Genomic DNA, 15,184 nt, shown 5'->3' on the forward strand with positions numbered 1-15,184 from the left:
GTGTTTGTGCCCAGTATTGGGAAAATGAAAGACTGTGGCTGTGAGCCCGCCCACCCATCCACCCATCCATCCACCCACCCCTCCACCCACCCATCTATCCACCCATCCATCCACCCATCCACCCACCACCCATCCATCCATCCACCCATCCACCACCCATCACTACCCACCCATCCACTCACCCATCCATCCACCTACCCATCCACCCATCCATCCATCCACCCATCCACCCACCCATCCATCCATCCCCAAGTCCGGCTCTTACACAAAAACTCTCGCATCTACCTCTTCCCATCCTCCTGGCCCCCACTTTCCTGCTGATGATGATCATGCTCGTTACTGATCGGCAGCAATAGACCCTCTTTTCTAAGCTCCTCCATCCAACGTTTTATACCCTTTTACCGAATAAGTGGTCCTAAAACGGGGTTCGCCATGTTGTTCCCCAGCTGAGAAACCATCAGCGGCATCTCCAGATGGCAGGTTCAGGTTCAAACTGCTTAGACTGGTACCCGTATTAGGTTGGACCATAGGAACTGGCTGATAGCCTTTTTTTGAGCCACAAAATCAGAAACTTCATATGCTTTGGCCTAATCATCTGGCTCCACTGCGTCCTCTTGCACATTCCAAGCCCCTTAACAAGGGTCCCCTGACCAGGTCTCAGGCACACTGAAGGCACGCCACCAGCCTTCCCCGGGAAGGGAACCTCTCTTGTAGGATCATCTCTAGCTCCCATGGTGTTGAGTCACAGACTGGTGACTGACTGTGTCCTGGTTCCCAGCAGAGATGGAGAGTTGTCCCAGCGCAGGGGCAGACCCTTCTGTGGCACCTGGCTCTACTCCACTAGATATCCTCTGGCGTTTATGGGGAGAGTGAGCCGTCTCCCCATTTGTACTAGATTCATGTTCTCAATACCAGGTGCTCAATAAATATGCACGGTTTTAGGTACGACAACCCAACTTCATTTCTAGAAAAATCACCCAAGGGGCAGAGCTCTCTGGCATTGGGCCAGTACTACCCCTGCCCTGCACTGAGAGAATGTCATCCTGCATCCATCAGTCAAATGTCACCTCTAAATGGCTTGTCATTCATCCCCTCTGTATCTTACTTAGGCCCTCCACTCGGGGCAATAAGCCAGGGCCAGACGCTGCCCTGATCAGTCTCTGAGGGAGAGAGGTTTCCTAGCCCCTCTCCAGTCACCCCAAATGTACGTATAGCCTTTCAGTAGTTGGAGAGGGCCAGCTCCCTAATGGGGTTCTGCTTATTTTCAGAACAATGTGGTACCAGCAGGGAGAAGCACAGGATGTAGAGGCAGCTGTGTGGCCTTAGACGAGCTACTTAACATCTCTGGGCTTTATTTCCTCCTCAGGAATACTGGCACCTGCCTGGGAGGGGTTGTGAGGATTAAGGGTGGAGAATGCAGTGCTCCTGGGCGCTATGAAAAGCAGTTAATCGCGTAGCTGCAGAACAGCTCTGGGCTATCCTCGGGGCTGTGCCCTGTACTTACCACAGAGCCTGGCATGTAGCAGATGCTCAGTAAGTGTTTGCTAAATAAATGAGTAACAGCGATCGTTAGGTTGTGATGAAGGACAGTGTGAAGGTTCACGGCACTCTGAGCCCTGAAGGGCAGGCGCGATGTCACTCACGACACCCAGGTGCCTAGGGATCCTCACGGGACACCCCATTCCATCTCCGTTCTTCCTACTGGGCCATGGCCCTTCGTCCTTTGCGTATAGGAGTTGTGCTCTGTTCCTTAGCACTAGATCGTGTCCCTCTGTTTTATGTCTGTTTGTCCTAGTCATTCTCTGGAGTTCCCTGTCTCAGCACCTAGAACCCCTTCTATCCCTGCTGTCTGCACCAAGGCATGTTCCTCTGCTCTTTCAGAACATGGGTAGCAATTGACATGCCCAAGATCAGAGGCCCCTCTCCCAGTGTTTCTGAGTCAGTAGGTCTGGGTGGGGCCCAAGAATAAGCATTGTTAACAAATCCCCAGGTGATGCTGATGTTTCGGGTCAGGGGGACACATTTTGAGAACCACTGGCCTGGACAACCTCCTGTAATCAGCCTCCCTCTGTCCATAACCTGTGGTCTGTGAAACCTCCATACTAAGCTCTGTTTCCCCTTCACCCCAAGAGCTCCCTAAGTTTTGGGGCCCACCAGGCCAGGGCTTCCCCACAGCGAGGCTGGGTCTCTCCTGTCATCCTGGGAGCCCCTTGCAGAGCACAGCCAGGCTACCGGCCCCCACTCGACCCCCCACCCCAGCCGAGAAGCACTCACTTGGAGCTGGCCCTGGAGTGGCCAAAGGACAGGTCCTTGTTGCAGGAGATAGGCGGGACATACACCGGGTCCTGCTTGGAGGAGCAGGAGGGTGGGCGCACGGGGCACTTCTTGACGGCCTTCTGACCACTGCAGGTGCTGTAGAAGCTGTAGCGGTTCTGGGTGGTCTTGTGGCCCTTCTGCAGCGTGCCCTTGCGCAGGGTCCCCCTCGGGTCGCAGTAGAGGTCGGGCTCGCTGCGGCTCGCCTTAATTTTCTGCATGAAGCAGATGTCACTGCCCGCACCCGTGGTGTTACAGCTGCCCCGGGGATAGTGGCGGCTCCAGTTCTCCATCTGGCTGTAGGAGCTGAAGCGCCTGTTGTCAGGCTCCCGCTTGAGGGTCCCGTTGTAGATCTGGCCAGGAGAAGGGAGAAAGGCTCGGTCAAGGTTCCTGAGCCGGGATCCTGGGTCCAGCCGGTCCTGAGACACACCCCTCCCTCGGCCATAATAATGCGCGTGGAATCCAGACTGTCAGGAGTGGAAGGAACCTTAGCCATCATCTGATATATCACTGTCCAAACTGTAGGCTGTGACCCATTATGGATTATGAGATCAATTTAGCAGACTGTGACCATCATTTTAAATCATAGAATACAATAATAAATCCTGGAATATAAAATATCAGAGTGCAGAGCAGGTAAGAAAAACAGAAATTGTTCCGTGAAACAGTGTATGGGCACTAGATGGCAAAGTCAAGTGTGTTTCTCACTGTGAGATGTAATCAAAACCGTTTGGCAGCCACTGAGCTGGTCTCACTAGGCACAGCCCTGGAGGGGCGTGAGCTGCAGGCCCAGAGACAGGAGGAACTTCCAGTAGTCGCTCAGTGAGGCGAGGGCGAAGCCTGGGCCCGAGCCTGGGTCTGCCAGCCTCACCCCGATGGCCCGTGCCCTGCCCAGGTGCCAGCGGCTCCGACACAGCCAGCCTTCCTTGGTCACTTGTGCTCAGCACATAGAAACTTCTGTTCTGGCCAGGACTGTTTTCTACTATTCTCTTCTACTAAACTCTTCACCTGGCCTCCCCTCTGCCAGGGCGAGACGCAAATGGTAACCCTGAAAGGCCAAAAAGGGACGGGACTCCTGCTCCCTGGGCCCTTCGACAAGGGACTGTCAGCTGGGGTCCCCCCCAGTGCTTTGCTGCCGGGCTGGCAGTGGGGGAAGCTGGGTAGAGGCTCAGCCCAACAGGAGAATTTACGACGGACAGCGAGGCGCCCCCGGGCTCTGCGAGAGCCCGGCCGGGAGTGAGCTCCCGGGAGGAGCCGAGAGGCTGGAGACTGTGGGAATTAGCTCTGAAACAGAACTGTCCGCGGAGGACGTTCCCAGGAGCTCACACGCCGGTGGGTCTGGCTTGCCGGGACTTGTTCTCAGACTAGAGGATCAACATGGAGCCTGAGAAAATGTCTCCGCACAGGTGCTGACTTGGGACTCACCTTTGCCGGGATGAGCCAGGGCCAAACCCAGCAGCCTGGAGCCTGCCCGCCTCCCCCCACTCCGAGACAGAGAGAGAGAGAGAGAGAGAGAGAGAGTCAGAGAGAGTCTGTGCATATGTGTGTGTGTGTGTGTGTGTGTGTCTGTGCGTGTGCAGGGCAGGTTCTCCGGCAACTGGGTACTTCCCCTCGGCACCAGACACAGCCACACAAGGCTGGGGAGGGGCTGGGTCCCCTGCACACCCGCAGGGGCTGTGGAGAGCAGGGACCTCGGTGGTCTGAGCCCCCAGAGTGTCAAGCTGCCGGTCAGAGTGGCAGGTGAAACTCGGAAGCCACAGACTGGTAGCCTTGGCAGTGGCCTGCCCGTCCCCTTCTCCCACACACCCAGCTGTGCACGCAGGCAGGCGCAGTTTTCCTCCCCAAACTGGGTCAAGCCAGCTGGCCCCAAAGGGCAGTGGCGTGTGGCGTGGAGCAGTGCGAGGCACAGGGAGGAAGAGCCGGGCAGTTTCTAGCATTTGCATGAGGAACGAGCCCTTGCAGACCACGGGCAAACGTGCAGCGAGGCCGCCCCTGCCTTAGAAAGGGTCCCCCCTCGGTTCTCTGGGGGAAGAAGGTGGCGGATGGCTCCCTGGAGGGAGGGCCTCGCACTGCCCGGGGCGAGGGCCGGCTGGGCCGTAAATGGAAGTGCAACAGCAGCGCCCTTGTTCTCAGTGGATGACACGCCTGGACGTCATCGCAGACACCTGAGCAGTCCAAACGCTCGCCCTGGCCCCAGCCCAGCGGAGATGCGATCATGCTGATTAAGCCTGACGGAGGCTTTGGGCTCCGCTCCCCGGTGCTGGGAAAGGAGCAGGGGCAGCCGTGCCAAGTCTCGGCGAGGGTGGGCTGCCCACGGGGAGCGGCGCCAGCCACGCCGCAGGGGAGCCGGTGAGGCGGGAAGGCAGAGACGCCCCTGTGGGACCGAATTTCCTGGCCCCCATCGGCCACACCTGGCGGCGTCACCCATCCTGGGAACCCCACCCCAGCTCCTGGTGTCACGGTGCTGGTGGGCTGTGCGTCTGATGTGCCCAGGACAGCGGTGGGTGACCCTCTCGCACCACCATGGCCCTTTGCTGTCATTTTGACAAGCAGGAGAAAAGCTTCCCCTCACCCAGACCCTGTCCTCCCCCCGTACCACACGGGGGCCTGGTCCCCTCCGGTGCTCGATAAGGCAGGCTGCCACCAGCCCTGCCAGCACGGTGGCCTGTGACTTGCTGAAGCCTGCAGTCCCTGCGGCTGAAATGGCAGCAGCGCCCTGGAGTCTGGGTGCATTCCGCAAGCTCACAGGGCTGAGACCTGTGCCCCAGAGGACGATCTGGGGGTCAGGATCACAGAACATCCTGCCTTGTCAGCTGCCTGATGCGTGGCCTTGGGCAAGTTACTTAAGCCCAATGTGCCTCAGTTTCCCCACCTGTGAAACTAGGATTGTACCCAGCACATAGGGTTGTTGGGAGAATTCAATGCACTGTTAGTAAAGCACTCAGGATGGTGCATGACATAAGTGTTCAGGGGGACAACCTCATCCCTCTGACCCTCAGGTCCGGGACAGGCTGGCTGTCTTTAGGGCCCGGCTCCTAAAGGAGGGTTTTACATCACCCCCGCCAGACCTAAAGGAGCTGCAGGTTGGCACATGAGCACACAGCGGGCTCACGTCCCATGCTTGGTCTCACCCAGGGCCACAACAGGTCTCAATGCGTCTCAGAAAGACGGAGGCACAGGGTCTGCCGGGGTGGGGCACCCGGGGCTAAGTCAGGCGCTGTGACGGGATGGCATGGTGTTCCTCTGCGTGGGTGCCGCCACACCCGAGGCAGGACAGTTCCTTATTGAGAGGGTGCCCCAAGCATCGCAGGATGTGAGGTGCCCCTGGCCTCCAGGCCCTGAATGCCTGGGACGCCTCGCAGTCACTGTAACGAGTACACATGCCCCCGCACGGCTCCCGGTCCTGTCCGCCAGGTCCCGAGAGCGCAGCTGCAGCCGGAGAAGAACACGCACCCACCGCAGGTGGCCGAGCTGTGCTGCCAGCACCGCGCCCCCCCCCCCCCCCCGCCACGCCCGCACACCCAGATAATGATCTGCTGGCAGCGTCCTCCTCTTTGAATACAAAGGACAGTGACACACACACAACCCCTTGTATGGTTATTCCATGCTTCCCTGGGAAACTCCAGCCTCAGGTGGGATGGATGGATCAGAACATTCCAGAGGCCAGAAACTCACTGTGCGGGAGCAGAGCTGACCGCTCAACCCGAGAGCAGGCCGGGCTGGCGGTCAGGTTGGAGCCCAGGGTGTGCCCAGAGAGACCTGTTTCTCCACGTGGGAGACCAGGGGGCTCCTGGGGTCGACACTGGGAGCCACGATCCGAGGTGGGGCAGGAAAATCTGTCTTGAGCCAGGAGCCCCCAGCCAGTCCCTGCCCTGCCGCCCCTTCTGCTGATGACGTAGGGCTTGTAACTCACCCACCCGTCTCCCTCCTCCCCCTCATTCTAGGGGAAGAGTGGGGTTAACCCCACACTGAACGCTCCCTCTCTCCTGTTCCCCCGTCAGCCGGGGGCTCTCAGAGTCAGCCCCTCGCTTTGCAGGCAAGGAGGCGGACTATGAGGGTGACTGGACCGAGGGGAAGCAGCACAAGCCCCAGACCCAGGGCCTCAAAGAGCTGAAGACAGCCGGTGTCCCCTCGAGAGAGCCATGCAGTCTGGAGAGACCCCAGACCAGAACAGCTCCCGTTTGCCCAAGATCACTGGACAGAGCAGTAACTAACAGTCGGGAGGGGGTGGTGTCCTTCTGTCCTTCCACCTGAGAGTCCTTTCTGACTCCCCCCTTTGCACCCCCACTGCCCAAGCTGTGACAGCTCACCGCTGGGCAGCTCCAGCGCCTCCCACCGCCCCTGCCCAGCCCCCGGGGGCTCCGGCCCCTGCCTGGCAATGCCACCACCTTGACCTTGCTCCGGCGGAGCCTTCATCAGCCCCTACCATGCTGGAGAGCCCACCTGGCCACACCTGCCTGTCCAGCCATCTCTTCCCCACCCCACCACAGCGCTCCGTGTCCCCCGACCTCGGCCATCTCCTGCCTCCCTGCTGCTGCTCAGACCCTTCTCCACCCTGCATGGCTTCCCTCGCCTGCCTCCTCACTCCCACACTTCTCCAAGGCCCCCTCTGCAACCTGTCGTCTCTACACAGCCTCTGACCCAGCCCCCGGCCCTGGCTCCAGACACCAGTGATGCCCAGAGTTGGAAATAGTCGCCCTCACACCCGGTGGGCTGTGGTCTGTTTGTTCTGTGGTTGCTAAGGTGGTTTCTGTCACTACCCTATGCTCTCCCGGGCACAGATGCCCTTTATTGTGCCTGAAACAGGCTGGGCTCACAGCAGGTGCCCAGCGAAAGGGGACTGTGAGAATGTGTGCAGGGGACGGAGATGCAGGCCACTCACGCGCTCCAGGGCACAGGGCAGCCCCCCTAAGCAGAGTGGGCTGCCGGGAAGGCAGGGCCATCCTAGACAGGGCGAGCCAGTCTGTGAAGGACGGTCCCTCCCCCCTCGACCTGGAAGATGGCAGGTGGTCGGCTGAGCCTAGAGAGTTCCATCTGAGCTCCGGCTGACCAGACAGAGCTGTCTGGCTCCTTGGGAGCTGGTATGTGGGGGGCAGGCCAAGATGAAAAGGGTGTCTGTGTCCCCAGCTATTAGCCCATTTTGAAACCAAGCTTCTGCCAGCAAGGCGGGGCCGGCCAGACCGGCTCTTCAGCAGGACACACCCTGCTCTGCCTTGCCCAGTCTCACGCCCAGCAGTGCCCAACAGGCCATCTTCGGTGGCGAGATCGCCCAACGCCCTTCTCCCGAAAGTGAGCGCACACACAAGTTCAGAGTCCTCGTGCCTCCTGAGAAAGGACCCCAAGGGCAGACCCGGTTTGCCACTCTCCCAGCCCCTGCCACTCGTCATTCAGCACCCGTGTGCGGGGCCCTGGTGTAGCAGGCACGTAGCAACCCTCTCCCATTTCACTGGGGTTTCGGTCAGGACTGGGGGACTGGACAGAGCTAACTGGTCCTGAGGTGGCACATGTGGCTTGCTGCTCTAGGAACCTGGAGAGGACAGGCCCTCTCCCAGCAAGGCTGCCTAGGAGGGGTCCCCTGGGGCTCCAGGGCGTGGAGAACTCTCCCAGAGGGGCGGGGCAGCTGCTTACTCGGCAGTCTGAGTCAGCACGGCAGCCAGCGGAGCCTGAGTCACCAAAGATGGGGCTTCAGCAGGAGTGTCATCCGCCTCCCCTGGGCATGCCCCGTCTCTGAGAAGCAGGGGTCCCACCCTGGGCTGGCCGTCTTTTCCTTCCCGGCATGCTGCTTTGGGCAGAGCAGCCGCACAGCTCAGAAGCGTAGACGTCCGGACAGAGAACGACCCTGTTTGGTGGCCTTGGAGGAGGTGGCGGTGGGTGTGCCTTGCTGCGGCGTCCTCCAAGGCAGGGAGAGCTGCCCCCAGGATTCACCAGTACCCGAGACCGGCAGTGCCCACCCAGGGGGGAACTCCGGAAGGCACCTGCGAAATGTCCGTGACCTGCAGGATGGGCTGGGGAGGACCAGGTCCCCGACTGCTGAGAAGCAGCACAACAGAAACCAGAAACAGCGATGCCAGGCTTGGGCACATTTTGTCACCTGAATTTTTAAAATGTAAAAAAACAGAAGTTTTGATGCTGATCCTGATAGTGTGGACTTTGCCAGAGATCTGGTCAGGGTCCCTTATAACCTTTGGAAAGTGGAAATTTTGAGCACACATCAATCGCGCCAGTATTCACAAACGTTTGCAAATAATTGAGCACAAATTTTCCAAAGAATCAGGATAACTGAAGCCCAAGTGGAAAGATCCTATGCAACTCAGGGCCGTGGCTTGTGAGTCTTGTAGGAGGTGCTGCTCTCTCCGGTGAGACCACGAATCTGGGGTGAGGCTCCAGGCTCCAAGGGTGCCCGCCAGAGTCAGACCCTGGAGCCCCCTGGCACCCAGCCGAGAGCTGGTGCTCCGTAACACCCACTATCTGAACACACGGCTAGTTATGCCAGTCCGGCCCAGCCCCGTCTCCGCCTTCACCCCCCCCCACCCGCCACGCTGTGGGAGAAAGCAGATTTTCTGCAACGCTTCTCTTTCACCTCTGCCCCCCACACCTGAGAAGCAGGTTTTTCTCAGCTTCTGACACCCTTAGGATGGGCTTGGGAACAAGGACCTAAGGTTTCACTTGCAGACATCTCAGCTTTGTTTGGGCAGGGAAATCCCTGGGGCGGTTGCCGCCTCAGATACAGCGCTCACAGACGAGGGACACAGAACCCCCGGCCCTCAGCCACCCCCTTCCACGGCCTCAGCCCTAAATCGCAGGCAGGGTCCTTCCGCCCTCCCGGAGCCCTGTGCTCTGCGGTCCTGGTTTCTGGCTTTTGAGCCTGGAGTCTGGCTCAACTGTCCCAGCGACAGCTCCTCCTCCTGGGGAGGGCAAGGGGAGGGGCCGCCCAGATGTGCAGTAACGCCTGGGGTCCTACCTAGGTGACAGGCCCGCTCCCTGCAGGAGCACACGTGAGGGTCAGGAAGATCCCACCGGGCCAGGTGCCCCCACCCCGTGGTGGGAAGTCAGAGGGAGAGGCCAGCTGGCTGGGGCCGCCCTGCGTGCTGGGCCAGGAAGAGGAGGGCCAAAGGCTGGGAGGTGGAAACAGCCAGAAAGGCAGATGCTTACCTTGCCCAAAACAGAGCTCTCAGGAGACCCGACAGTGGAAGGAAACCATTCCTGCTCTTAGTCAAGAGTGTCACGTGGGGGCAGGACACTTGGCCAGGCCCTCCACTGCCTGGACAGATGTCCCCTTGTGTCCACGTGTGCACACACACTCCCCCATGTACTCCCCACCGGCCCCCACAGGACACACGTCACTCCGCCACAAGTGGACTCAGGTGGCGAGGGTCTTGGGAAGTCACCTGAGCATACCTAGAACACCTCAGCAGGTGTGGTGCTTAACAGTCTGCACGGGGCTTCCCCGCCCAGCATCTCGTGACTCGCCTCCCACCCGGCCACTGCGGTGTCAGGGCAGCGAGCAGCAGCTTCGTTCTCTCCGTGAACACGTTAAGCTTGGAGAACTCGAGGCTTGGCCAAGGCCACACTGCTGAAATGTGGCAGGCCCTGACCCAGGACGCAGGCCTTTCACCTCCCTCCCAGTGTTCGTCCTCTGGCCACTGTGCCACCCGAGTCTGGTGACGCAGACAAAGTCTAAATGGCAAAGATCATTTGCAGCTGGGGCCTCTGCAGGACCTCCACCAGCATTCCTGGCCAGCTGCCCACCCCAACTCCTGGAGAACCCCCACGCTAGGGACTCTAGACACAGGAGGTGCCAGCCCCTCCTCTTTTGGCCAACTGTGAGAGGTCCCTGGAGACATTCAAGAAGTGCATAGCTGCTCAGCTGTGTGACACGATTCTATTGCCCAAAGACCTGGGCTGGAAAACCCTCTGTCCCAAGGGATGCCTGTGGGCAAGGAGACTTTGTAGTCATGACAACTGGTCTGTCCTGGCTAGGACCACAAGAGTGAACCTCCAACCACACCGTGCTCTAAATGCACTGCTGAGCACACACAGTGTGGGCTGAGAAAACAGGGACTCGTGGTGAGCTTGGTGACTGAGGCTGAGCCCTGGAGTGTCCCGCAGTTAGTCCAGTCTTGCTAAGCTGCTTCAGGCTCAGGGCGCTGGGCCACCCTGCTCCAGGCCTCTCCAGGAGAAAGGTGGATGGAGGGGTGGGCCACGGGCTACCCCTGAGCACCCCGCTCTGCCCCCAGCACTGGGGGGCCCCCTGAGAGCTGGCTGGGGCCGTAGGCAGATGTGGAAGAAGCCTGGGGATTTCCTGTGGACCCACTCCAGGTTGGCTCCAAAGGGCAATCCATCCCACAGACGCCGCTTTTTGTCATTCGAGTTAGTGATACAAAGTTTCCTTTCCAATTGAATCCATTCAAATAGCCAGGCGTGGTGGCGCACGCCTTTAGTCTCAGCTACTCAGGAGGCTAAGGCAGGAGGATCGTTTGAACCTAGGAGTTTAAGACCAGCCTGGGCGCCATAACAAGACCCTGTCTCCAAAAATAAGTAAATAAGTAAATAATAAATACATCGGAATTTAAACGTAATTCCACTGAAACTAAGTAAATCATGGTTGGTGTGAGGATTTTGCAAACACTGTGCCAGCAGAGTGCACGTGGCGGAGGTGTGGGCCCCGTGACTGCCCACGGCGGCAACATGATTTGACAATGCAACCAGGAGACCCGGGTTCCAGTCCCAGCTCTTCCCTGCCCAGCTACAGAGCTCTGGACCGTCACTCAGCTCTCTGAGCCTCGGTGTCCCTGTTACAGAGTGTCCTGCTTCTGACGCTCGGCAGTCTGATTCCACCCGGGCTGCGATCACAGGCGGCCTCCTCCCCGGCCTGGCCCAGCCTGGCCTCGCCCCTGCACGCCCTGCGGGGCTGGAGCCGGCAGCTGCTTCTCTCCCCACCTGTGTCTCCGCAGATGCCCCGTCCCCTCCCGGCCAAGCGGATTCTGGTTTTCAGCTGAGCTTGCTCTCCCGGGGCAGGCAGACCTCCGCAGAGACATGCCAGGGCCGCGGGGCAGAAAGCCGGCCTCACCCTAGCACAGGGTGGGGACGGCTCTTCCACCCACTTGGGACACGCTGCTGCATTTGTCTCACTGAGCCGAGGGACAAAAGGAAAACTCTCGAACCAGAAAAAAAGCACAGGGAGACCTCCCAGGACTTTGTTTTGACGTTCCTTTTCCCCATCCCTGCCTCCTGGCTCCAGGGCTTGGCCAGCAGGAGAGAAGTCCCGGCCACGTCTCCCCTTGCCCTCCAGGCTCCTTCCTCCTCTCGCTCTTCAAACCCCCTCGAGGTCCCCTGGGGTGTGGACTGGGTTCTGCCAGATCCAGCGGTGGGTGCTGGGAAGGCCCACGCATTTGTCTGTAGCCTGACTTCCCTGCGAGGACACCTGGGATGACGATTCCCTGTTTGCCTATGAGCTCGCAGAGACTGAGATCCAGCTGGGAACTGAAAACACAGCCTGCCGCGTCAGTTCAAAGTGCACCTAATGCCTAATTCTCGGGATCATTACATCGCTGGGGAGCTGAGGATCGCCGGCACTTCCCACCCGAGAAATGCCCGAGAGACCGCGCTGGGGCTGAAGGGGGCTTGTGGCCACCAGCTGCTTGCTAACCCACAACCCGAGCCCTCCGTCCTCAAATCTCCAAGAGTCCTGGGACTGACGCGGGGGAGCAAGGCTCCGAGATCACCTGGTCCCACCCTTCATTTGCAGACGAGGAAACTGAGGCCTGGAGAGGCTGAAGTTAGCGTGTGCTACAGAATTTAGCTTTTAATTATATCCTCTCTTACACTTGTCTGTTAGTTGTTTTTAACTATTGTGTAAGGCTTTTAAAGACTTGTTGGTTGAGTAGATTAGTTCTCGTCAGGACCAAAAAAATCCAAAAAAACAAAAAAAGTCCCCAACAAATCCCAAAACAAAACTCCAATAATTTCTGCTGAAGCAAAATAAAGAAGATTATAATTATCCTTAATTCTTCAAATCTTCCCTCTAAAGTTTCAGAGGCTCCACTTTGCGTATGTGTTGTGGGGGAGGGGGTAGAACAATGGCGAACTCATCCAGAAGCTTCTTTCTTGGGAGAAGACGCCATTCTCTTCCCTTTGGTGAGAGGATTATCTGCCTCACAGTGTGTCACTGGGGTGGAAGAAACTGAGCCCAGGTCAACTAGCCACAGACGCGGAGCACGGAAACGACTGATGGAGACTTGCTGGTTGGTTTAGCTAAAGGACGGTGCACAGCTGGCCTCTGTTGTCTCCAGGGGGAGGTGGGGGTGCAGCTCCTTCCTGTGACCCCTCTGAGAAGCGCTGGCTGCTGATTGTATCTGGGGCTGGCGACACCTGATGCTGTCACACTGAGTCCCTGGGCAGTGACATTCTGACCAAATCGCCCTGGCCTCCCCCCTCTCCCCTACAAGAGTCCGCACTGCCAGGACAGTGACTGGTGAGGTTCTGCCCTCTCCTGGGTCTGGTCCCCCCGCTGGGGCAGGAAGACGGGGTGGGCCAGAGTGCTCACTCCGCTCTGAGGGGCATCATGCGTTCGCAACCCTCAGGAACCGGCTGCAGAGGGCCAAGGGGGCTCATGAGATCTCTGGAGCCGGCAACACGAAACCAGCTACCCTCTTTGGGGTGAGGCCTGTTCTTTGTGAACAGTCGGAAAGGCATGCTCAGAGGGGCCTTCCTCCTCTCCCCACCGTCCTCTCCGCTGAGGGCGGCCCTCTCTCCTTTCACACCAGCTCAGAGCTCAGCTCCTTCAGGGGCCTGTCCCGGTTTCCTCCGCCCGGGGCTCGCCCTTGGAGGACAGCAGTGGCATTTGTTTGCTGGAACCCTGTCCTTCTCCCTTTGCAAGCCCACATGCTGACACGGGCTGTTCTCTGACTTCTCCCCTCCAAGGAAAGACACAGAACATGAGTGTCAGAGCTACGAGGAGACGGTCTGAGCAACCACCTGGTCTTGTGGGTGACACTCCTGAGGTCCGGCAGGGAGACAGTCCCAGCAAGAGTCCCCTGGGCAGTGACGGAGGACTGGCCCCCAGACTGCCTGCACCCTCTCTGGACTGCAAAGAGGCCTTCCTGGCTTACCGGGGCCTCAGCCAGGACGAGGGGCCTCACGTCGCTCTGAAAGGTTAGAGTCAGCCCCGGGGGTGGGGGAAACGAACACAGAAAGGAAGCTCCCCGAGTCTGGCCCCAACCCTAAGGGTGACAGAACCTCTTACATGGAAAGCAGAGCCACTCCGAGGGACCATGGCTTATACAAGAGGCCCGTCCCCAGGGAACACCCCAGATGTAGACATGTGCCATGGGCTTCTCCCCCATAAACGTGGGGAGCGTCCCAGCAGCAGCGATTTGTCTGTGCAAACGTGTCACGTGCTCGGCTGCTGCCTCCCACAGGGAGGGGTGCCTGGGAGCCGCCCGCCAGCTCTCGCTCACTCGCCTCCCTTCTCTCTGGGAGGCACATTCTGTCCCTCGGCAAGTAGGAGCCTTGCCTCTTCTTGCTGGGCGAGAGCCTGGGGCCCTTGTAGGACCCTCCTCTCTCCCAGGGCTGGGTAGGGGTGAGTCACGAGCTGGCAGCAGGGACACTGAGTTGGCAAACACATCAATTGCTCCCTCTGGGAGCAGGATCCGTGCCTGCCCGGAGTGGGAGCCTTTGGTCTGCTCTGCCTTCCCCTGGCCCGCCCCTTTCAAGCAAAGACAGGAAAGGAAACTGCCAGGGGAGCCCGCCGCTCGCCTCCAGAAAGCAGCGCTCGGAGCTGAGAAGCGGGGTCCGGGGAGAGCCAGTCAGGTCTGAGTTTTACACCAGGGCAGTTGCTCAGCAGATATACCTGCTGTGCCTCGGTTTCCCCTCTGTAAAGCTAAAGTAAACGAAGTCCTACCGCCACTCCATCCTGTTGCAAGGGTTAATTAACTGCTGTTTTGCTGGTGCCTGCAGCTGCTCAGATGCAAGCAGGGAGGAAGCACAGAAGGTGCTATCCACCTGTAGGCCTGACGCAGGGGTCGGGGCTGAAGGGGCTGACGCTGCCTCCGGGGAGCCCACCACGCAGGCGGTGGCTGCAGGGCCCTCTACCCACTCAGGGGCAACTCTCAAGCCACACAGAACCCTGAGTGGGTCCTTGATGGGGATCTAGTCCCAGGGCCTCGCTCCATAGTTAAGAAAGCCAAGGTCTAGAGAGGCAAAGGCCACTCCAGGTCCCTCCCTCGGCTGGTAGCAGGCAGCTGAGACTGGAATCCAGGCCTCGCACTGCTGGTCTGATACGTCATATCCATAAGCCTCCTGCTGCGCTTCGAGATAGGAACTTCCTCGCATTTCAGAGATGCCGAGCCGAGGTCCAGTGAGACTGGGAATTTGACTAGTCACGCAGCTCGTCAGCAGAGCCGGGATGCAGACCTGAGGTTCCCGGCCAGTGCCCAGGGCTGTCCCTCCACCCCAGGCTGTCTCCGGGCATGGCCTCTGTCAACTGTGCACTGGTTAGGACACTCTCTCTGCTGCTCCCAGGGCAAGGGGCCTCCGTGTTTCTCTCTGGCAGCCCCTGCTGTCCCTGGCCAGCTGCTCTGTCCCGTGGACCCTCCGTCAACGCGGCTAACTAAGGCAGCGGGTGAACTGCCAGGCTGGGAGCACTACGCCGGGCTTTGCTGGCCCCTGCAGAAGCTGGATGCAAACCCTGTCCCCGTAGCTGTAATGAGGCTCAGCCAGGTCGCTTTGGGCCTGGGCTGGGTGGCATCAGTCCTCCTCAGGGTGGGGGGCCCTAGCACGTTGTCCGCAGGACTCTGTCATGACAGAGTTGTCACATGCTGACATATCAGTTAGGCAAGGACAGCTGGGAAGGGGCTGGGAGAAAAATTCG

At 59.2% G+C, this 15,184-nt stretch overlaps 1 protein-coding gene across 2 annotated transcripts in view; it reads right to left on the minus strand.

The window, feature by feature from the left end:
* The window catches only part of PKP1 (plakophilin 1), a 40,972-nt gene that overhangs the window by 11,615 nt on the left and 14,173 nt on the right, over positions 1-15,184 (minus strand). For both annotated transcript variants that reach the window (XM_069459566.1, XM_069459565.1), the window contains exon 3: positions 2,275-2,666. In XM_069459566.1, the coding sequence (XP_069315667.1) occupies positions 2,275-2,666 (392 nt within the window). The remainder of the gene's footprint in view (positions 1-2,274; positions 2,667-15,184) is intronic.

This window comes from Eulemur rufifrons, chromosome 27 (genome assembly GCF_041146395.1).
Source record: "Eulemur rufifrons isolate Redbay chromosome 27, OSU_ERuf_1, whole genome shotgun sequence".
Classification (NCBI taxonomy): Eukaryota; Metazoa; Chordata; class Mammalia; order Primates; family Lemuridae; genus Eulemur; species Eulemur rufifrons.